This window comes from Mustela nivalis (genome assembly GCF_964662115.1).
Source record: "Mustela nivalis genome assembly, chromosome: 16".
NCBI lineage: Eukaryota > Metazoa > Chordata > Mammalia > Carnivora > Mustelidae > Mustela > Mustela nivalis.
The window spans coordinates 4,041,024-4,063,046 of NC_139035.1; the positions used below are offsets into that span (position 1 = coordinate 4,041,024).

General features: G+C 50.3%; 2 protein-coding genes across 5 annotated transcripts in view; one reads left to right on the forward strand and one right to left on the reverse strand.

Annotated features, from left to right (window-relative positions):
• The window catches only part of DNM3 (dynamin 3), a 536,286-nt gene that overhangs the window by 498,584 nt on the left and 15,679 nt on the right, over window positions 1-22,023 (forward strand). For all 4 annotated transcript variants that reach the window (XM_082702687.1, XM_082702691.1, XM_082702685.1 and 1 more), the window contains 3 exons: window positions 1,941-2,105; window positions 9,946-10,172; window positions 10,736-10,981. In XM_082702687.1, the coding sequence (XP_082558813.1) occupies window positions 1,941-2,105; window positions 9,946-10,172; window positions 10,736-10,981 (638 nt within the window). The remainder of the gene's footprint in view (window positions 1-1,940; window positions 2,106-9,945; window positions 10,173-10,735; window positions 10,982-22,023) is intronic.
• LOC309849816 (uncharacterized protein) lies at window positions 11,433-21,760 on the reverse strand. The gene is made up of 2 exons (XM_082702799.1): window positions 16,716-21,760; window positions 11,433-16,462 (listed from the first exon to the last, which is right to left on the reverse strand). The coding sequence occupies exon 2, from the start codon at window positions 12,869-12,871 to the stop codon at window positions 12,038-12,040; it is 834 nt and encodes a 277-aa protein (XP_082558925.1). The 5' UTR covers window positions 12,872-16,462; window positions 16,716-21,760; the 3' UTR covers window positions 11,433-12,037.

A 22,023-nucleotide genomic window follows, 5' to 3' on the forward strand; every position in this document is an offset into this window, starting at 1 on the left:
AGGGAAGCTGAGTTTAAATTACATCAAGTGACCGAAACGTGGCCACCAGCCAATACACAACAGAGCCTGAATTTGAACCTGAAGTTTCCACTTTCAAATACATTATCCTTAAAATGACTTTGCAGGTACCATTGACTTACAACGTGGGCTCAGCGTGGAGCACATTTGCAGTGGTTCCTATACCCCAGGGAAAAGTTGGGAAACATGATTGTTTCTTCACTGCTGTGGCTTTACCTTCTCTCTACCTGCCGCTTTATGGCCTCGGCGTTTTACCCATTCGTCCTAGATCGCACTGTGCTTGTGTATCACCGATGAATAATAAAGAACTGAATCGAAGACTCGATTCAGTTCCCTCTCTCTCGGTGACCAAAGACCATTTCAAACCACTGTCATTTTTGAAACTCCCTCTACCTTGTGGGAGAAGCAGTAAGAGGCCTCCGTAATGGCCTTGAAGCTCTCACTCTGAATCCTGCGGTCATACTCTCAGGGTTGGAGGAATGAGTGTTGTGTTTTAGAGTGAGCACATTATTTTCATATTCTTTAAAGCTCTTATTTATTTATTTGACAGAGAAAGAGACAATGAGAGCAGGAACACAAGCAAGAGGTGTGGGAGAGGGAGAAGCAGTTCCTACCAAGCAGAAGCCTGATGTGGGACTCGATTCCAGGACCCCAGGATCATGACCTGAGCCGAAGGCAGATGCTTAATGACTGACAGGCGCCCCTATTTTAATATTTTTAAAAATTATTGGATATTCCTGAGCAAGAGAAACCTATATAAATGATTAGGACCTATTTCTCTCCTTGTTATCGTTGACTTTGGAGGCCTACAAATATGCCTTTCACACATGCGTATTGATTCAAAGGAAAAGTTTGCCATTTATAGATCCGTTTAAACACAGGGCTTTGCCTAAAACTGATAGGATGATTGAAAACCTGGCAGATCAAAGTATGTACATTTCCAAGGAAAAGTACTTCATGTCTACAATGGAAGCAATAAATTATCCCCCCCTTTTTTTTTTTGAATTTGTAATTAAATCTTTCCAAATGTTAGAAAGTAGCCAGACCACTAACAATATTTGTATCATGTTCTGGGGCTTAGATGGTTCAACCTGACTTGAAATGGAGACCATTTGTTCTAAATTGATTTCAATGCCAAGCCAATAGGTCAGCCCTTAATGACGAAGATGCCATTCCAGCCCAGCCTCTGGTGGATAAGCCAAAATTAATTAACTCAAGTCCCAAAGTATAGAAAACAGATGCTTCTCTCATGTTGCACAAATAAATTCTTTGTGTATAGATGTGTTCTGTTTTATTCAAAGAATAACAAGTTGGAAGTTAAAATTGTAAGTTTCCCACAATGGAGCCAGCCTTTAGTAGTGATGACAGAAGCATGAATTTACAGAGCAAATTCCAGCAAGTGCATGGAGAGATGAATTATTCCCTTTATCTCTTATTTTGGCTCCAGGCCAGACCTAGGAGATTTAGTTTTAAAACCTGGGCTCATCCAAATGCTGATCCATTCCTGAACAGACCTCGGGGTTCCAGAACAACACCAAGGTCATGTCTAATCTGTAGACCCCCAGAGGTTTGCATCTGCATCACTCACTTGGATTCAGTTCTTTGGCCAATTCGCAAATGGCTGAGGATTCCATTGTTCTCTAGAAGTCGGTTGTTCGGGGCACGGTTTATCTGGCTGGTCACCTCAGCATTCACGCAGAGGGGGTGCTTTTCCTAGGGTGTGGGTCTCTAAACGTGGAGGAGTAACTGCGTGGTTCTGCTCTCTTTTCAGAATTACCGGGTGTGTTGAAGATAAAGTTGGTCACCATCTAGTAATAGAACTCCCAAGTAGAGTGATCAGGAGGTGATCACCTGGTAACATACGGTATTTTGTTCTTCGGAAGGAATGTGAAATAACCCGTGTGTTCTTTCCTTTCCGTTAGACTGAAAGTGATGAGAACGGCCAAGCAGAGAACTTCTCCATGGACCCGCAGTTGGAGAGACAGGTGGAGACCATCCGCAACCTCGTGGACTCCTACATGTCCATCATCAACAAATGCATCCGAGACCTAATTCCAAAAACAATCATGCACCTTATGATCAATAATGTAAGTGACAATCCGCTGTCTCACTTGAACCTCTGACCCGTCTCAGTGCGGAAAGTGCTCATATTCCCGTCAGTTTCTTGGTGGTATCGTCTGGGCGGCTGAAATACCCGCGGCCCAGGTTCCTCATTTTCTATTACTAGTGGTCAGTGACTGACCAGGGAAAGAAAATTTTGGAAACCCAACATGGGGCTTATAGGCACAGAACGGTGGAGTTCCCTGTTGCCTGTCTGCTCTGTGGGGTTCCCTGTCACCTTTGCTCCCAGGGAAGTGGAGTAGAAATGCTGAACTGTGGTCACGGTGCGAGTTCATTGCAAAGCCGGCAATAAAATCAGATGCCTGGCTCCTAGACTTTGAGATTCAAAGCCAAAAATATTTATTCTTTTCTACACACAAACACATAGAAAATATGTTGATTTGATTATTTTCACCTTCTAAAAGCCATGGAATGCTATTTTAACCTGTGAAGCGGCTTTTCGCCCTCTCCCCTTGGATCCAGAGTCAGACCACACCTCTCGTCTGCGGTTGGGGTGTGATGCCGCACAGCTTCAGGCCTCAGACGAGCCCTCCGTGGATCGGGAGCATGTGGAATCCCGCCGTCCTCGTGGTTCCTTTACAGTAGTCAGGGCAGGATTCTTAAGTTACAGGATCTGGTTGGGGTCTTTTGGCAGCTACTGTATTAAAGTGCAAATAATATCAAGTTATTTGAGAAACTTTTAGATAAGAGGCCATAATGCGGTGTTGTATAACTGGCTCTTCTGACTCTTGAAAAGGAGACAGCAACATTTTTGGTCTAGCTGTCGTCTCGGGACGCCTTTTTATTTACGTCAATGATACATTATGAGCACTTGCTTGTAGCACACACAGATGAGCGCACAAACGTCCCGGACACACCGGAATCCGGGAGAGACCTCTGCTCTCGCCTGGTTCTGCTCTAGAGTCTGTTGACCTCAGGACAAACCTGTTCACTTCTTTGCCTCCGTTTCCTCCATAAGTAAAATACGAATCATGGAAAAGGTACCTGACTTAGGGATTTATTTCAGAAGGTGGTATATACGGGATTTCTATGAAGAATATATGGGTAAGAAACCAATGTGGCTGCCTGCTTATTTCCGAACTGGAAAGAACCTTTACTCATATTTCAGGATTTCTTTCAAAACTGTGTTTGTAAACTTGACATTGTATTTGCGGTTCAAGGGGTGTTCATTCCTTGAAGAAAGGTTTCCGGGAAGAAACCCTTGAAGAAAACCGTTCTTGAAGCTCTAAGCACCGTGGTTTTTAATCCTGCAAGGATTTTAATCCCGTGGTTTTTAATCCCTGCATGGGATTGCACGTTTTTACATAATCAAACAAGGTTGTCGGGATGCTTTGAGGTATCAGCAGTAAAGAAGCAATCTACTGGAAGTTCGGAAACCACGAATTCTGTTCTTCAGCTTAGTCCACGGCCTGCTGTGTGACCTGAAACAAATTATCTGGCCCCTCTGAGTGGAAGTCAGTCATGTTCTTATGATCAGAACAGAACACTGCACCGCCTCGCTGAATGGTCAGAGCACGGAATAAATGTGGCTCTGTGCCATTTTGAAAAATACAGAGGACTAAACAAATAGTCTGTGTATTTTTAAAATTACCCTCCTAATTTTGCTTAAATGGATTCCAGTTGTTTTGCTGTGGTATATCCAGGCACTTCCTTATTTAGACATTTTCCTGATTAAGCATCATTCCTCTTCTTGCTGTTTTATCGCCAGTTGTTATTGCGGTCACCCGTTCAACACTGTGCTGCTCTGCACCACAGTAAATCATCAGCCCAAACCAGCACTTACTGTCTGTCGTGGGAGGAGTCGCCTGACACTAATTAGTTAAAAGGAAAAAGAAAGAAAAAGACCCTCCATCATACTTTCACCTTCTCAAGAAACCCGCACACACACCTACCCAGAGAGATCTGGGGGTAAGGGCCTCTCCCCCGCCAGTGTGTGCGTCGGCTTGAAGCGAGAGGCTGAGCCCCCACCGCCGGGGACTCTCCGTGGCCGTGGGGCTCTGCAGGCTGTCTTGAGAGAGACCTTGGCATGAGAAGAATGAGAAAGAAGACCTCGACGTCAGGACTCATAGGAATGGGGAAAACAGAGCCATCACGTAATGCTGGATTCCCGCCAAGTGATGGTTATCGTTGTTTTGAAATGAAACTTTCTGTATCTGTCCGAAAAAACTTCCACATGTCTCAGATGACCACGTTCCATGGAGTATCGTTTTGTCTGCTTTCTTTTACGAGACATGGACACGTAAAGATGCGACAATGACATGCACGTAGAAGTACCACCTGCTCCCCTAAAGGCCGCATGCTCAGGGCACCTTATTGGACAGAACGTCTGAGCCCCTCGTGTCTGCTCCAGGAGGGCCGCGTGGAGCACGAGGACCCGCCGCGCGGGAACCCCCAGCCCCGTGTCTTGCAAACATGTCGATGGCATGTTCGATGTTAAGATCTTCAAGGTGGAGAATTCATCGCAGAGTCACGAACGGAACAAGCGCGGCTCCTCGCTCGGAGTCCCAGCCCGGAACCTGCTGCTCCCGCGACGGCTCTGGGCGGGCGCTGGTGTCCGCCACCACCGAGCGCCTGGCACGGGGTCCTCGTCGGTCCTCAGTCGGTGGACAAGTCACCGTCGAAGGCCGCCCCGGGGCCTTTCCTCTTGGAAATGGGCCTGGCTGCCCCTGCCTTCTGAAAAAGAGTCTGTTTCAGCCAACTTTGGTAAAGTTCCGAATTTGGGGGGTAGTTTCCTTTGAAAGTTTACGTGAAACGTTCTGCCACACAGGCCTCCATATGGAATTATTTAAGAAGTTTAAGGCCAGCAGTAAATGCCTCACTCAGACGTACTGTAAGCCTTTGTCTGCCGAAGCGCCGCAGCTGCTGGAGCACTTAAGCTCGCGGGTAGCAGCGGCACAGAGGGACGGCGCGTTTGTGGCCACAGAGACGGCACGTTTGTGACAGCCGGTCCCTTGGGCGTGCTGCCGTCGACGCGGCGGGGCTCTGGCCAGGACTTGCACGTTCACACACGCCTCGCCCCCAGGGTGAGCACAGTCTGCAGCCCCCCCATTGCCCCCACCCCAGAAGATTCTCCGTGCCAGATCGGGAGAGGGACCCCAGCTTTACTGTGCACGTCTGCAGGGCACAGCGGCTCAGGGGTCCGTGGTGGCTCGCCCGGGACAGCCATCCCCGACGCATGCATGCCTTCGCCCAGATTCTAAATGAAGGAACGGAGGCTCCAAGAGGTTAGGTGACTCGCCCGGCGTCACACAGCCGGGGCTGGCAGAGTCCAGAGGAAAACCCAGATCTTGTCATCCTGGGTCAGGTGGCGCATGGGGCACGGTGGGTGAGCGCAGCCCCCTCAGACTCGGGGCTGCTCTGCCCAGAGCACGGGCCTGTGTGTCTTCCCAGAAGGCTCATTTAGGCAAAGATTTAATTAGGGTTTGTTTGAATATGAGAAACAAGGTTTTAAATCTTAACTAGTAATTCAAACAAGTCCAGGTAATACAAAATAGAACGTAAAGTTTTTATGAAATTTCTAAGAATCCGATATGAAGCCCGGAGGCGTTTCACACTTGGAGTGCGCCCTGCCGCTGGACCCCTCCACCCCCGGACCCCTGCACCCCTGGACCCCCGGAGCTCCACGTTGACTCTCCTTGGCCGGTGGTACTCTGCTGGAAAATTAGTAACATGTGCCCTAGTTTCAAAACTCACTGTAACTTTTATGTGTTTGAAGTCGAGGGTTATTTCAAATGTTCATTATTTGAGGGGAAAGTGTGGCTTAAATACCAGGGCACTGATTTCTTTCCTCGGGTCAAGAATTCAGCATCTGCTCAAGAAACAGATTGGGACCAGGATCCAGAAGCCTGCCACCCTCCCCCTTCCCCGCCCCTCGGCCTCCCCACGCCCGTCAGTCCCCAGCAAGGGAACCCCTTCTGGTTTCTTGCAGCACAGCTTGTGTCAGCTCCGACTGATCTTGAACTCCGCAGTCATATGGTGGGTGCTGTTTGATGTCTAACTTCTCTGGTTTGATATTAAGTGTGTGAGGCAAAGGACGTCACTTTTTCAAGAAGGGAAACGTCACCGTCCTATAGCAGAAACAAGTCCCCGAGAAGTGGACAGGACGCAAGAGCAGACATGAAAGAATTGTGAATCTCAGAGAATCACAAGCTTCTAACCAAGCCCCTTTCCCAAACGAGGCCAATTTAAACTGCTCAGCCACATTTTTGTACACATGTGTTCACGTGAGTGTGAGCGAGCCCAGTGTTGCCCTCCAGTCTAGAAACAGCCACTTTAAGGCATCGGTCTCCTTAGTAACAGAATTGTGTGAAAACTCGAGGAATGTCCCTTTCTCTTTGTGAAGGCTTTAAAATGGTCTTAATTATGAAGACAAAGAAGGCTTCAGATCCAGAAGCACTGCAGGTTGCTAGAGAAGGGTTAAAGTAAGAAAGAGAGGAAAACATGCGGAACGCTTTTAATGACCTCACATTCCTTTACACTGAGCAGCACGACATGGTGCGGTCATGCCTGTTTATCCAGCCTGTAGAGTCTGAGCTGGAATGAGGTTCTATGTATGAGAAGTTTTTCGTGAACCACACCAAGATGTGTAGGTTATAAGGTGTTATAATTAAAAGCATAAATATTATTTCAAGTCTCGCATCCAAGTATAATTCGTTTATGTCGTGTCCTGTGAGGTATATTCTAAACGCCATCACCTCCAAGGCCTCGACTGTTGGTCTTGCAGGATCCTTGATTTACGTATTTGCACCAGAAAGTCCCTGAAGTGCCTGGAAACTCCCTGACTCCCCCCCAAGGCGAGGTGAGAAGGAGAAGAGTCTGAATAAAACATTAACCCCCGCTCTGTATTGAACTGCTCTCCCGAAGCCTGTACAACTGCGATGGCTTTCTATTTGTTCTTCTCCCTCGAAGCAGCTCAGGCCAGTTTCATCCCCGCGCTTTCGAAAGAACAGCTTCGGCTTGCAGAGGGCTAACGAGATGCTAGGCCTTGCACGAAGCAATTTATAATCATTCTAGCACTCAATCCTCACAGCGGCTGGAGACAGCGGCTACTGCTGGTCCCATTTTACAGATCAGGAGCCTGAGACTGGAAGAGGTGGTTGCCCGCTCAAGAACGGTTAAGTGCGGGCGCTTGGACTCAGATGCAGAGCCGTCTGATGGCAGAGCGAGCACCCTTGTACACTGTGCCGTCCTACCGCTTTCCCCCGCGCTGGTAGTGATCCTCCTATGAAGTCAGAACGTTGCCAAATCTTCGGGATGGTAGGCGAGTTCTAGTGTGTCGTGGGCTGATGTGCAAGAGTTGATTCAAGGCAGAACTTTAATCAGAATGCTGAAACAAGCCCTTATGATTATATTTCGTGCTTGGTTTGACAGTCACTTCTTCATTCAGATCTGCTTTAAATCTATTCTTGGAGGGCCTTCTTTTAAAATTGTGTTTAATAGATTCTAAGTGATACTCCAACTCAATGTAAAGCTTCAAGCTAGCTTAGCCCAACTGCTGTTCAGTGCCAGGAAAACTGTCTGGTTTGGAGTTTCGCGTTGCATCATCTATCTGCGTGCAGGCACACGCCCAGCAGCGGAGGATTCGCGCGAATGTCCCTGACTCCTTGGATACCTGCAAGTGTGTTTTAAAATTGACTAAATCTCAAAAAAAAGGGGGGGGGGAGTGCGGGGGAGGTGAAATAATCCTTAAGCCAAATTTACTGTCTTTGACTTTCCTTCCCGACTTGATTTTCTGGGCCCTGACTCACCGCCCTCCATGCCTGAAGGGTCCCTGTTCCTTTTGCTCCTGCCTTTTCACATCAAAACCTCACCTGGTTTTCACATCAAAACCTCACCTGGCGCCCACTGGTCTGTGCGCCTCTTCTCTGTTCCGCTGCAGCCTCACCAGATGAAGGCCCCACCAACTCAGAAATGAGCTCAAGTGGTCTTCCATCAGATTTCTTTCTCTCTGCTACCACCCCTGCAAATTCTTTTCCAATCACAGACAGATTATTTTTCCTAAAACTCTCTTTTATCGTTTCACTTACTTCCTTAAAAGTCTTCCATGGCTTCCCACTGCCAAGTGGCTGAAGTTCAAACAGTTTTCCTTGGCATTCGAGGCTTTCACATCTGGCCTCAGTTACCTGGCCAAACTTACCTTCCGCAGCTATCACACACAAACCTTCTACCCTACTAGACAATTGCCCAGATATGTCTTGTCTTCTAGATTACTTCCACATTTGAATCACTCTTGGTTTGCACAATGTGGAGAGAATACTTATTACACCACAGTGAAGCTGTGATTTAGCTGAATTTCCTGATCAGTAGAATTATTCACTTAGTGGGATACCTTTAACAAATAATAAAGCTATGTGTTTTCGAGTCTTGTCATCTCTTGGTCACATAGTTCACTACAACCCAGCCTCTCACAGCTGTGCCGCTGTCTGCCTGAACTTGTGACAATTAAATATGCTGGCCTTTGGTCTTTCTTAAAAAGAGCCAGTGGCTCTAGATAAGTATGAGTCTCATTTAACAGAGAAACTGAAATTCCAAGTTGGTTTATTTTTGTAGGCTAAGTTAACCAGCATTCTTGGAATACCACTCCACAGTCATGATGCTCAGACACAAGCATGTCTTTGCTGAGCGCTCAAAGTCGGGTAAGGAGGTAATGGAAGGAGCACTAGACCTTGAGCCCAAAGACTTGGGGTTCACCTTAATGCTATGTGACTCTGGGCAAGTTACTGAACAGTCTGAACTTCAGTTTCTTCCTCTGTAAAACCGGGATCGTAACAGATTGCATATGGACGTGGTGAGAATCCAGTCCGATAACTTGCGAATGTGCGTGGGACACACCGTCTTTCATTGATTCCCACGTTCACTTTGAAGATGCCTGTCACACTCTATGGCATCTTGGCATTCTGTCACAGTTTAATTCATGCTGTTTTCTCTTGTTTGGTGGCTCATAAAATGGTGCGGATTAAAATTCCTGGTATCTTCGATTTGATGTAATACGGTGGCTGGGACTTCCTCCCTCCGTGCTGTGCAGTGTGTGAATCCTCTCCCTCCTCATCCTGCTACAGACCGCCCCTCCCGGAAGACTCCTACACCTTGTTCCTACTTCAGTCTGTTTTCATGTATCTGTTAACTTTGGAAACTCCTGTGAGTCCTCATTACTGTTAAGTAGTTCTATTGTAAATGTCTAGAAAGTTGAGAGTATATCCCTCCTGTTTTGGGGGCGGTGTTGTAAATCAACTTGCATGATTATCTAAGTTTCTGTATTTAATAAAAATTCACTTATGGGTGCTCATTCCACTTTTGAGTTGACCTTGAAACCCAGGATCTTAATAGTATTCCAGTGATTTTGGTAAAAGTGAGGTAAACAATTGGGAATACCAAGGGTTGGATAACTTGGGCTATTACCTAGGTTTCTTTAAATCCTTGTTTTCTGCTGAAAATAGTGCTGCTTATGTGGAGGTACCTGCCCTCATCTCCGGGCCAAGCAGCCTCAGACAGCAATGAGGAAATGCCGGCAGAGCCAGCAGGCCCTGTGCTGGGGACGGCAGGGTTTAGTCCTCTTCCAGCTAATCAAGGTTTCTTTCCGTCCATGACCATGAGGCAGGGCAAGAGCGCTCCTGCGCTGGTGCCGAGGACGGGGAGGGAGGAAGTGAGAAGATAAGTGTAAACAGACGTGGACACCGCGTCCATCTTGTATGTCACATACCTTTTCCCCGAGGGGACACTGAGGACCTGGTCCGCAGGCCCCGAGCCGGTTGATGCCATCCGACCGCTCCTGTGTTCTCGTTCTTACTCTCTGTGGTGACCCGGCAGGTTAAAGAGTTCATAAACTCCGAGCTCCTGGCCCAGCTGTACTCCTCCGAGGACCAGAACACGCTGATGGAGGAGTCCGCGGAGCAGGCTCAGCGCCGGGACGAGATGCTTCGCATGTACCAAGCCCTGAAGGAAGCCCTTGTGATCATCGGCGACATCAACACGGCCACCACGTTCACCCCCGCGCCGCCCCCCGTGGATGACTCCTGGATACAGCACTCCCGCAGGTAGGAAGACGCCCCGGCCCCCGAGGCCTGCCGGGCTCGTCCAGTACGGTTTGCTGAGTGAGCTTCCCTACGCCACCCTGAGCCTGAGGTACCCAAAAACTAAAAGTATATGCTGTGGAGCGCGTTCTGCAGCGGGAATGTCGCACCGCGCTGCGTCCGCTGCGTCCGCGAGCACAGCGGGCAGGACGCGCGCGAAACCACTACTGGCTGTCTCCACAGAGTGCACTACTGGCTGTCTCCACAGAGTGCACTACTGGCTGTCTCCACAGAGTGGAGCGTCGGGGGGAGGGGACTTCCTTTTCACCATTTACCCTTTATACCTTTTTGCAAGGTTTAAATGAAAAAAAATTCATTTCCGTAATCTCTAACCCACGCTGGGGCTCCCACCCCCCGCCTGGAGGTGAGGAGCCCAGTCAGGCACGGCCTCCCCTTATACTTTCCAACGTTCCTGACACGGACCCCAAGTGCCCCCCAAAAAGGAGGATTTGTGCGGAGCAGCCCGGAAGTCAGGCAACATCCGTCCGCGGACGCGTTGGACCGACACTGCCCTGCTCTGTCCGCAGGTCCCCCCCTCCGAGCCCCACCACCCAGAGGCGGCCGACGCCCGGCGCTCCTCTCGCCCGGCCTGCATCCGGCCGGGGGCCCGCGCCCGCCGTGCCCTCCCCCGGACCCCACTCGGGGGCGCCCCCGGTGCCCTTCAGGCCCGGCCCGCTGCCCCCCTTCCCCGGCAGCGGCGGCGGCGACTGGTTCGGGGGCGCCCCCCCGCAGGTGCCCTCCCGGCCCACGAGGGCCCCGCCCAGCGTCCCCAGGTGAGTGTCCTGCCGGCCGCCGCGTGGGGTCTCTCGGGGTCTCTCTCGAGCGAAACAGACGGAGCTTCTCTGGGAAAGAAACCCGCGGAGACACCACCGCGCGCCTTTGCGGTTGTCGCCGGGGCGGCGCGTGTCGTGGGAAACCGCGGGGCCTGGGACACGATTAAAAACCGGGACGTGGTCCAGACCCTCCTGTGTCAACCGGCACAGTCAGCGGGGCCAGGGAGTGCGGAGTCTGCGCGGCCGCCCGCGTGACCCCGCGGAGCCAGGGCGGGTCAGCGCAGGCCACACCGCGGGTCGTGGGAGGCCCGGGCTGAGGCGTCGCCTGCGCGGGGGGCCTGAGCCTCGCCTCGCCGCGGGGACGGCAGCCGTGCGCCCCGAACCGTCACGCTGCGGCCAGTGTGGACGCGGACGGTGTGCGGCGTGTTGTGGACCGTGTGCAGACCCTGCACCGCAGGCGCCACCCCCGCCGCCAGGTCGCCCGGCACGTGCGAGCCGGAAGCGGAAGCGGAAGCGGACTCGGGGCGGAGCAGGGCGGGACGCAGACCCGGGCGCAGACCGCGGCCGAAGCCGTCCGCACCGTCCGACGTCCCCAGTCCGGGACGGACGATGCGCGCGTAGAGATTTGAGAATAGACGGACTTAGGAGGTTTTGTCCTCCGCACCGGAAATTCTAAAAGGAAAGGAAACTAGCTGGTACAGAAATTTAAGTTTTTTAGAAAATCCCACTCGGACGATCCGAGTATCGGGCTTACGAAGGAAAACCTCGCGGCGCGGGGACCACGGAGGACGAGGGACTCCCGCACTCGTGACCCTGCGTCCCCTCGCGCTGCCGCCGGGGCCTGCGCTCTGCGCTCGGGGCTGTCGGGGCCCCGCAGGGAAGCGGCGTCTGAGACGGGCCCCGCAGGGCGGCGGCGGAGGGCGAGCAGGGCAGGAGGAGCGGGAGGCCCGGTTCGCCGCAGACGGACCTTGCGCGGCTCGTCCGACTCGGCGCGCGGGGCTCCCGCCTGTGACGGGACCGGACGGTGGCCCGTCGCCGGGGCCGGGCCTGACGGCCTCATGGCCCCGGGGCTGCTGGGGCTGTCGTCACTTCGGTCCTGACCAGACGGATGTCTGTCCTCTCAGTTCGGAGTTTTTGTCCCTGGAAAGTAAGGCTCCGCTTGCAGTGTACCTGAAGCGGACCTAGAAGTCTAGGGGTGACGGTCAGAGCAAGGGCTGCTGCTCCGGTGCCCTCGGGGCACGCGAGGCGGCGGCCTGGGTGCTGTCCGGCCGCGGCCGCGTCCTGCTGCCACGACCCGGAAGGACGGGGATCGTGCATCTGACGGGGGAGGCCCAGAGGTGCAGACCGCTCGCCCGAGGCTGCCCAGCCGGACCTAGCGGAGCTGGGCTTAGTCCCCCGCACCCAGACCCCGTGCCCCGACCGCAGCCCCCGGCTCCTAACCCTGGCCCTCCGCCAGCTCTGTCGCGGGGAGCCGGCCTCGCGCTGTAGTGCGCTTAGCAGCCCGGGCCTGTGGCCGCCGGAGCCAGTCACGCCCCCGGTCGGGACGCCCACCGGTGTCCCGACGTCGCCAGTGTGGGGGCGGGGGGCGCGGGCTGAGCTTGGGAACCGCTGCGCCGCGACGCCGCGGAGAGCTTCCCTTCCGCGAGAGAAAGAAACGTCGGTGTCGAGCCTCGGCGCCAGCACCATCAGCTTGTCGCCTCGGGAAGCCTCCGGCTGGCTGGGACCGAGCCTGCCGTCGTGCCGGGAGGGTCTGGAGGCCACGCGGGAGGGCAGGAGAGTGGGCGGCCTGGGGTCCCGCCCAGGAGCCTTGAGATCCGCTCCTCCGTCTGTTTCGCTACGAGAAGGAACCCGAGGAACCTGGGGGTGCTGCTCGCGGGAATGGACGTGCATGTCTTTGCTCGCTTGGCTGCTTCGCCTCTTGGTTTGGGTTAAGCTGGCTTGTCTGTGCCCCCGGAGCCGCCGCTGAATGCGATGCTGGTTGGGTAAGCGGGATGGAGTCGCCCTTGGTATCTCCGAGCTCACGCTTGGAGGCGAGCGGGCAGCCCGGGAACCGGGGGCTCACCCTAGAGAAGCGCAGCCGCCAGGCTTAATGCGTCTGTGTTGGACACCGGTTACGTGATTCAGAATTTCGAGAATATTCTCCACTTGGAGCCAGACCTAACTTGCCGTGGCCTTGCAAAGAGTCTCAAATGTAAAACAGAAATGAGACTTCAGAGTACAAGAGGGGAGTTGGTTTTTGTGCTGAGCCTTCAAGTTTCAGTGCCAGTTCAGCGCGATGGGAGGGAAACCCCGCTGGGGGTTGGGGGGCGTCACCTGAGAGAGACCGAGAGAGACGCTGTCAGGATCCTTATGCCTGTTAAAGTTTAGCTTTAGATGAAGAATTCTGACCACATAAAGTCTGTTTTTAATAAAAGCCAGAGCAGGAATCCTACCAAATGCAAGCCAGAAATGGGGTTTAAGATTTCAAAAAAAAAGAAAGAAAAAAAAGAAAAAGCAAGAGAAGGAAGGAAAGAAAAAGAGAAGCAAAGATGGAAAAAGAAAAACGGAGGGAAGGTCTTGTTGAAACTTCACCTTGTCCTGTTTGTTTAAATATTCTCTTTTCCCCCTGTGATTTGCCTCCATTTTCTCTATTAAAAACTAAAAAAAAAGTCAAAATGCCATTATCCATCATCTCCAGGAAAACAACTCATAGCTTTCCGAGAAGGAAGTTTGATTTTTTTTTCCCCCAGCTCTTTACTTTCTTAAGGGCCCTTTCTCCTCTTTTATCTGAAACCAGAAACTCGTAAGGTGACAGGACAGAACAAGCCCTGTCCCGCCGACTCCCTGTTGGGCCTTAATATTACAAAGGCAATAACTGAACTTTTAGAGGCAAAATGTTCTGCTGTTTGGCATGTGCCTGTACGTAATTTTCTTCCGGATAATTTGCGACTTCATTAGCAAGTGATGATTTTGACATTTCGGAGCATGTATACCTTCCCTTTAACCCTATTCAAATACAATGAAAACACTTGCAACTGGACGGAAACCAGGAGCATTCTGGGTTTGTTTTTTTTTTTTTAATGTAATTATTATTATTACATCTTTCCATTCCAATGTAAAGGAAGAGGAAGGAGAGGGGCGGGTGGAGTCACTTTTGGCCCAGCTTTTCTCAGCTGCTCTGGCCGTGCTGGCTTCTGCACACGGAGCCTTCCAGCGAGGGACCTGGAAATGCTGACCACGACATGCCTGCTCTAATTGGTTCCACCTGAGCTAGGGAGCATCTCTATCCCGAAGAGTCTCCCCAATAGGAATGCTTCTGTCGTTAGCGCGTGGAGTGTACGCGAATCTGCTCGGGGAACATTTTCTGTTGCCAGAGTCTTTGGCTCGCCCCCTCCCCTCTCGCCCCACTCAGCTTCTCCGAAGGGCTAAGGCCGGCGTGAAGCCCCCCGCCGGCTGCGTTCCGTCTGGCCAGCTGATCTTAAACAGATACCACCACCTCGCTGGGGGCCCCGGTCTCACTTGAAGATCCTAATCTTCATCAAATATTAACTTTAGGGCTGATGTAGCTATTTTCGGTTACAGCTTCTTAAAATTAGCTAATTGGGAATCACAGCCTTTGACATTAACAGAACAAATTAACTGAATCAGCGTGTGTTTTTCCTGGCAACAGCCGATTCTGACATTATTTGACTCATTTGTCTTCTCCCCTTTCCTTGGACTAAGCTATTTTTGCAACAGTCAGGAGGGGATAAGGGTGGAAGGGTCTCTATCCAACGAAACGCAGACTTCATTTACCTCATCACTCAGTCCTCTATTGTAAAAAAATACATATTGAAAACCTGAAGCACTTTTTTTAACCACCCTTGTCACCAAGTCTGACGGTGTCTTCTAAAAATGGCAAAACTGAATCACAGGCTGGGATTTGGCCTTTACTCCAGCCATGCACATGACAGAAACACAAGATGGAAACCAAGAAATGCTCCACGGAAAGCCTCGCTGGTGACCCCGTGGCGAAGCTTCCATCCCTCACGGCACGGGCAGCCCAGAGCGTCCTGGAGACTCTCACAGGTTCCCACGGATGCCCGCCCCGTGCCGTACATTGCCCCCGACATGCCGTGGCACCGGGGAATCTGCTCGCAGCCCCGCGCTCCCAGCCGTTTCCTGCGGACCCGACGTGGCGAGAGGCTCAGACATCCCTCTGTGGGAAAGGTGGCTGGTGCACTCGGGGTCTCTTTAAGGAGGTAAAAGCCATTGGTTCTCTTTACAGTGGGATCTTGTTTGAGATGTTTGCCCCGATACACTGCTGTGCTCGGTCATATTTTGTATGTTGCTCTAGTTGACAGTAACGCAGAATCTCCCTTTCACTGAGGGATAAGGTCTCCTTGTTTTGTTTTGTTTTTCAGCCAGTCCCCCAAATTTTGAGTAAGGACAAACCCACGATTCTTATAAGTGTGTCTTTGTGTCCCTCACATGAAGGGTCGGTGCCGTGAAGCATGAAGCTGCTGAGTCTTGAAGTCATGGGTTCAGGGTACACGGACAACTAAGCGACTTTTGTGACTAGCCTGTGTGTCTGATTCTCCTGAAATCATGTCCTGGAAGCGTCCTGACTTACTCCCTCAAGAGCCCACTAAGCATGTGACTTCCTGTAGCAACTGAGTGTCATTTGGGCACATGATGAATGCATCTTGTGACTTCTGATTTCGGCCATGAGGTTTTTTTTTTCCTTGCTGTCCTTCCCCTTTAAAAAACAAATAAATTTGTGATTAGGTATTCTGATTTTTTCAGGGAAACAGTTTTTATTTTTAGCAACTGGATTTAAAAGTCAAGCAAAGTTTTTTTTTTTTTTTTAAGTCTAAATGCCAAGAATGGAAACAACTTTGAGGTGTTCCGATTCTTAGCATTTTAGGCATTTCATGAGGCCGCTGTGTCACAACATTTGTTACTGAAATCCCAGATGTAATTAGTGATGTGTTGCAGGTTCAACATGAGTTGAGAATATGACGCTTCATATAATTTAATGAAAACAGAAATTTGACCATAGACTGTTCACTAGAGAAAATATTCAATTTAATTTAAGCCCCTGGTTAAATATCCCATCAAAATCATTCGAATTCCACAACGATTCTGGTTGTAACATAATATCTCACTGAGGTGAATGGATGGTTAATGACAAGGTTTTTCATTCTTGAGTCTTGGTTTCAGTCTGGTTTAAGTGAAGGTAAAATTAGTCTGGTGGTTTCCTCCTTGGGTCTAGAGAACTCGAGTCTACTTTACACAAACATCTTCATCCTGCCGCAGTTCACAGTGACTGGCGGTCTGTTCCAGGGAGGCCCCGGGACAGAACTGCGAGTGTTCTGGAGGTCACACTTGGGAGGTCACACTTCTGCACATGCGTCAAGGCAGACTTCAGATCGCCTTTCTGTTTTCAGTGTGTCCCTTATCTTCCTTTTCCAAATATCCGAGGCCGAAGGAGGATCGAAGGGAAAGGAACATCAGGAAGATCTAGAGGAGACAGGGTACGAGCATCAGAGCTGCAGACGGGCGGCGGGGCCCCAGGAACCCGAACAACACGCCTCTGTTAGCCCAGGGCTGGCTGGCACTGAGTTAACCAGATCCAACTGCCTCCACGTCCCGGGACAGACGCGAGCAAATAGCTCTGTCACTGTTCTCTCCGCGCTCTAAACTGCAAAGCTTCAGCCATTGCAGGGAAAGGCTCTCTGAGCTTCAGGATAGCCAGCCCTGCCCCGGGTCTCACCCGACTGATGCAGGAAGACGGCCAAGGTGGGAGTCTGGCCCGAGAGCCACTGACCAGTGAGAAACACACAGATTCTTCTCCCTGTGGCCAGGCAGCAGCAAACTGTCACCAGTTGGAATCTGCTGAATGTTCCTATATACGAGTTGATGTCAGCTCAAAAGGGAAAAGAAACCAAAAGAAAGGAAAAGCAAAGAGAATGGAAGCCCGCCCAGTGTAAGCAGACAGACACAGGCGAGCTAGTCCTCTCTCGCCACCGCCCCTTTGTCTCCTTCGCCGTGAGAGGAGGCGGGTGTTACAGGGAAAGCTTCTCGGGCGGAGAGGTCCGTCGGCCGGCAGGTTTTCCAGCGACTTCGGAGATCCGGAGCTCGGAGGAGCTGGGGCGCTTCCTTCCCTCTCACTTATCAGCTCCTCTGAAAGATTAGAAGCGAAATTGAGCTTCCTGGGGTTGCTTCGGCAGATAAGCAGCCAGGAAATCAGACATGAAATTGCAAATGCTGCATCTTTCACTCAGAACGTGCCCTCCGTGCTTCCCTCCAGCAGCACGAGGAAGGAGCGCAGGGTCGAGCGGCATAACGGGATTGCTGCTTGAACGCGGAATTTTTAAACGCCCAACACTGAAATCCATTAGCTTGCTTGAGCCAACATATTGTAACCATTGTCCGGGGGAGCCTCGGAACCTGAACACGTATTCACACCCTTTAGTTGCCAAATGAAGTCCATGTGGCTGACTTAATGCTGTTGCCAAAAGAGTATCCCCCTTCTGGTCTGGCCGGTATTTTTAAGTGCGGGGGAAGAGGCCTCGGTGCTGGCAGGGCCCTGGTTGGAGAGAATCCGCAGGTGTCCTGACGCCACATCACCTGCATTTGGGTGAGAGTTTAGGTCACTTGGCAGCTCTGCTCAAAACTAGAATTCCGACCTGGGGCAAAGTCTGAAACCACAAGGTACTCCGGAAGCCGCATCGTGGCATCATCCTTTCTTTCCTTTTGGCTGCTTTTCAGGCATCAGAGCCACATGATAGGCAAAACCACAAATAGCAAGTGCTCTAATTTCTGGAATTATTTGTTTAATGATTCCCATACACACTAGAACATGTCCATTCCCGGGTTCCAGCCGAACTCATCAGCTCACGAGAGCTGTAGAAAGAACACGTTCCCTCCGAGGACCAGGAAAAAATGGTCCATCAAAATGATAGATAGCAAAACTCCTTCTCTCCCCGCCCGTGGCAAGGCTGGGCCTTCTTGACCTCGGTCGCCCCGACACAGGGAGAGTCCCACATCTTCACACGGCTGACATTTCCCCCACTGGGATTAGCCTAAAAGCTGAACAATAGGATGCCGTGTAAATACTGGAACCCAGTAAACGGGCAAGTTAATATGAAATTTAGACACAAGCTCCACCCCACGCCTGGTTTTCTTGTGGAAGGGCTGAGAGGTTGGTGGAGAGCCTAGAGACAGACGCACAGACTAGATGCGCCACACGGGAGACCCCAGGCTTCGGTGGCAGTTTCGAGAACCCAGAGGAAGTGAGAGGTATGAGAGGGCCTCGGTGGTTTTGCCAGTGATCTGGGAAATGATTTTATTTTACAATCAAATACACCAGTTGTCTCCACCATGTACATATTACCTGTTTTTAGTTTCTGATTTCTGCGAGGCCGCAGGATCTACGTTTATCTTGGTCCATCTATATCACATTGACCCAGAATGAGACCTCTTAGGAGGGTAGATGAGAAAGGTGTTTTGCAGCTCAGAAAGTCTAAAATGAAATGATTTCACCGTGAAGCAGATGTTTATATGTGATATATTCTGTACATGTGGATTTTTTTAAGTTTATATTAGGATTTTTCTTGAGGCCAGTTTTAAGAGTGAATGAAATTTTTCCCTCGAATAATTCTGCCCTCAGTATCACACTCAAGGGACTTTGCCACAAAGTCTACACCCTGCTCCACCTTGCGACCACCATCCAGGGAGGAAAAGCTATAAAACCTGAGGAAAATGTCTACTTACTTTTAAAACAACTAGAATTTCTTTTTGCTTCTTCGTAGTGTTGGAAAATATTTTAATAACTAAAATAATAAAACTTCATGTGAGGCAAAGTCTACCTTAATTATTGCCTCTTGGGGTGGAAAATTAAGGAAACATTAGTGAATGTGTTAACTAGAGAAACCACTGCAGTAATTTCCCTCCACATATCTGGGTCTAGAGTCAAAATAAAATCCATGCAACACATATTATTTGAAAGAAAGCAAACTTGTCAGTTCAGCTCGACAATAGTAGTATTGGCAGATGCAGGACTGAAGTTAATGGACCACAGAAGCCCCGTGACTCATCAGCGGACTGTGACTGAGTGACTTAAATGCCCTATAGTTCAGTTTAGGAATCGGTAATGAGGGATGCTGATGTGACGGCTTGATTTGCTTTAATATTTCAAACACTAAATTATCTCATTACCATCTTAGGACTTGAAAATTAAATAAGTATATCGAAAACTCATTTTAAAGCACAGTAGCTTTGACTGGACGTGTTGTAGTAGTGTCTTTCCCTGTGCTTAAAACGTTGCCGTATGACTGGCTACGTCGTACAGATTTCCTTCTTTTATACTATGCTCGACCCTCCCACCCAGGACCTCTTCCCCAGATGTAGCCATTCGACCTCTGTTGTGCTTTCCCAGCCCTCCAGGTGACAGCATAACACATCGGGGCACTCGTGCCAACAGCCTTTGTTAGGGTCTTCCAAAGCCCCCTTCCCTGTTGAGCAAGAAGAAAATATCCTGGAGGGTCACAAGGAGTCTTTGCGACTTATAAATACCCTCATAATCTCCACAGGCTGCTCAGCTTTCAGTGCAAATGTTATGATTTTGATCATTAACATTTGCTTTTCTATTCTTTTTCCTGTGGATTTCATGCTACTTCTTCAATGTGCATTCTGGGATATAAAAATATGTGGCCGGAATAAGGAAGGTAGCCCTGACCCTGTCTCCAGTTCAGAGAGCAAGATTCAATCGGAAAAGCAAGGTTTGAGAACGTGTCTCTGCTGCATTCGCCGGGCACTCGTTTTCGACCCTAGTCCTGGTCGCCCTTGTCTCCCAGCGGGGCCCTCCGTCCAGTCATCCAGGGGGGTCCTCCCGTAGCTACTTGTGTCGGACACCGGCCTCCTTGCTGTGTCTGGCAGGCCAGCAGGGAAATAATCAGAAGAAAATGTTCTGGTTCTTTGGCCTCATCCACGTACAACATTATCCAAAACAGTCTTCTGTGAGTGAGAACAGGGTGGCTTTAAAACCCCTTGGTCTAGCATTCCGTAGGCGTGTGGAGGAACCAACCTTTCTGATCCCTTCTAAGATCATGGAAATATAAATGATGCAAATATAAATTTGTCCCTTCAGTGATGTTTACGGACAGACGTATGTAGAAATGTGAGCCTTTCGCTGGTAAACATTTTGGCTTGACTCTCCCCAAGCAAGCTGTCTTCTCAAGCACAGTCCCCATGGTCATTTACAGCGGTTTTCCTCGGAGCGTAGTTTGCGAACTATTTCTCCAGGATGATGGCAGTCTTGTAAGACAGATGCCTAAAAGACATATGGTTTTCATAGATTTTTCCGTCTAGACTAGCTTTATTTAGTGACTTTTGGTCTGAATTGGTCTAGTTAAAGTTTCTGTAGAAGCTTGTATAAAAATTTAAAATGTGGGCATACCATTAAGGTGTAAAACAAAAAGTTTGACTTCTCATTGGCAAAAGATTAAAGGGGATTGGTTGAAAGTTTCCTTCAGGTTAAGTAATTCTGACCATCTCGTATGCCCACTCCCACAACACTGTCCAGAATGGAAAGGCGCACCCCCCAAATCCCATAACTGGTGGATTCATCTACTTCTCAGTTTTCCTGAGTGAATTCTTTGTGCTCCAGTTGGGGGGGTGTGTGTGTATGTGTGTGCACGTGTGTGTGTAAGAAAGCTGTAATTCCTTCTGCAGACTCTTTACCTGGCCCAGGGGACATACGATTCCTTGCCCTTTTAGCACCAATTTTTACGAATGCAGCATTTCCCTCATTTTAGAAGCCCATCAAGCCACCGAGTGAGGGCGATGGAACACTGGGGAGCGTTTGCAGTGCCGTCCACCACGGATAAAAATTCCATTTTTAAATGCAGTGTTTGAGCAAGTGTCGAAGTCTCATGTAGAAACAGTAGGACCCTTTGAGAGGAAGAGACTTACTTCTAGACTTGCCTAGAAATCGGCCTTTTGCTCCCTCTTTGGTGCGAGCAGGCACCGCAGAGCCAGTCCCAGCTTAGCTGTGTGAGGACAAGGAGGCTCGAGCAGGGGGACATGCTGGCCCTTCGCTGGCCCTTCAGCCCCGGCAGCTCATCCCCGGCTGCGCGCGGAGCCTTTACTGGGACGCGGTCACGTGTTTGGTCACAGCCACAGCCGCTTGCGAGGCACAACCACTGCTCTGTTTGCCTCTGAGTTCAACGGTTGTGATTTTAAAAATTTGAGCTCTAAGGCAGGTTAGAGCTCCTCCTGCTGGATTTTTTCTTTTTTAATCCCTGGGGTTGTAATTAGTAACCGCTAGCTCTTTGTCTCCACTTCTGCCCCTTGGACAGACAGAAGTGACCAGAAAAATATCCCATGGGACATTTAAAAATGGGCCTTTGAACTGACCAGGTGTCACGGTCAGGTGATATGAAACGTCGGTGCAACATAAATCTTCTCTGAGTCCTCAAATTCCTCGTGCTCTGTCGCTGTCACTAAAATAAAAGGAATTAGAAAGTTAACTTCTCCATCAATTTTTCTAGTTCCCTATTTGCCCTGTCTGAGGTGAGGCCCCCGGTCAGACCCTCCTGCCTGCCAGGCTCCTGCTCTCTAACAGAGGGGGGCACAAAGTCCTTTGTCTTTCTAAGCCAGAAAGGAATGTTACAGTTCTCCACAGAGATTCAAAGTGTTGCCTTCTTCCTCCCCAGCCTTGCTGCTTCTCTCCTTCTCACTGACTTGAGATGACAACAGAATGTGCATCTCAGAAGGAGACGTTTGCCTCTCCCAGGCGCTGGCTCTTAGCACCTCCTTCCCCCAAATGGCGGCACTGGCCAACCCCTGCCCCTGGTGCCTGGGGTGGGAATGAGGAGAGGGGCAGGCAGCGGAGGACAGAAGAAGACGAAGAGGCTTAGAAATAGTTGTGCCCCAGCAACGCCAATGGGACTAGGTCTCTGCATCATGTAAGTTCTTGGAGATCTCTCTGGGGGTTGCTCAAAAGAGAGAGGGAGAGAGAGCAGGGAGGGAGGAAGGGAGGAGAGAGAGAGAAAGGAAGGGAGAGAAATGGGGGGGTC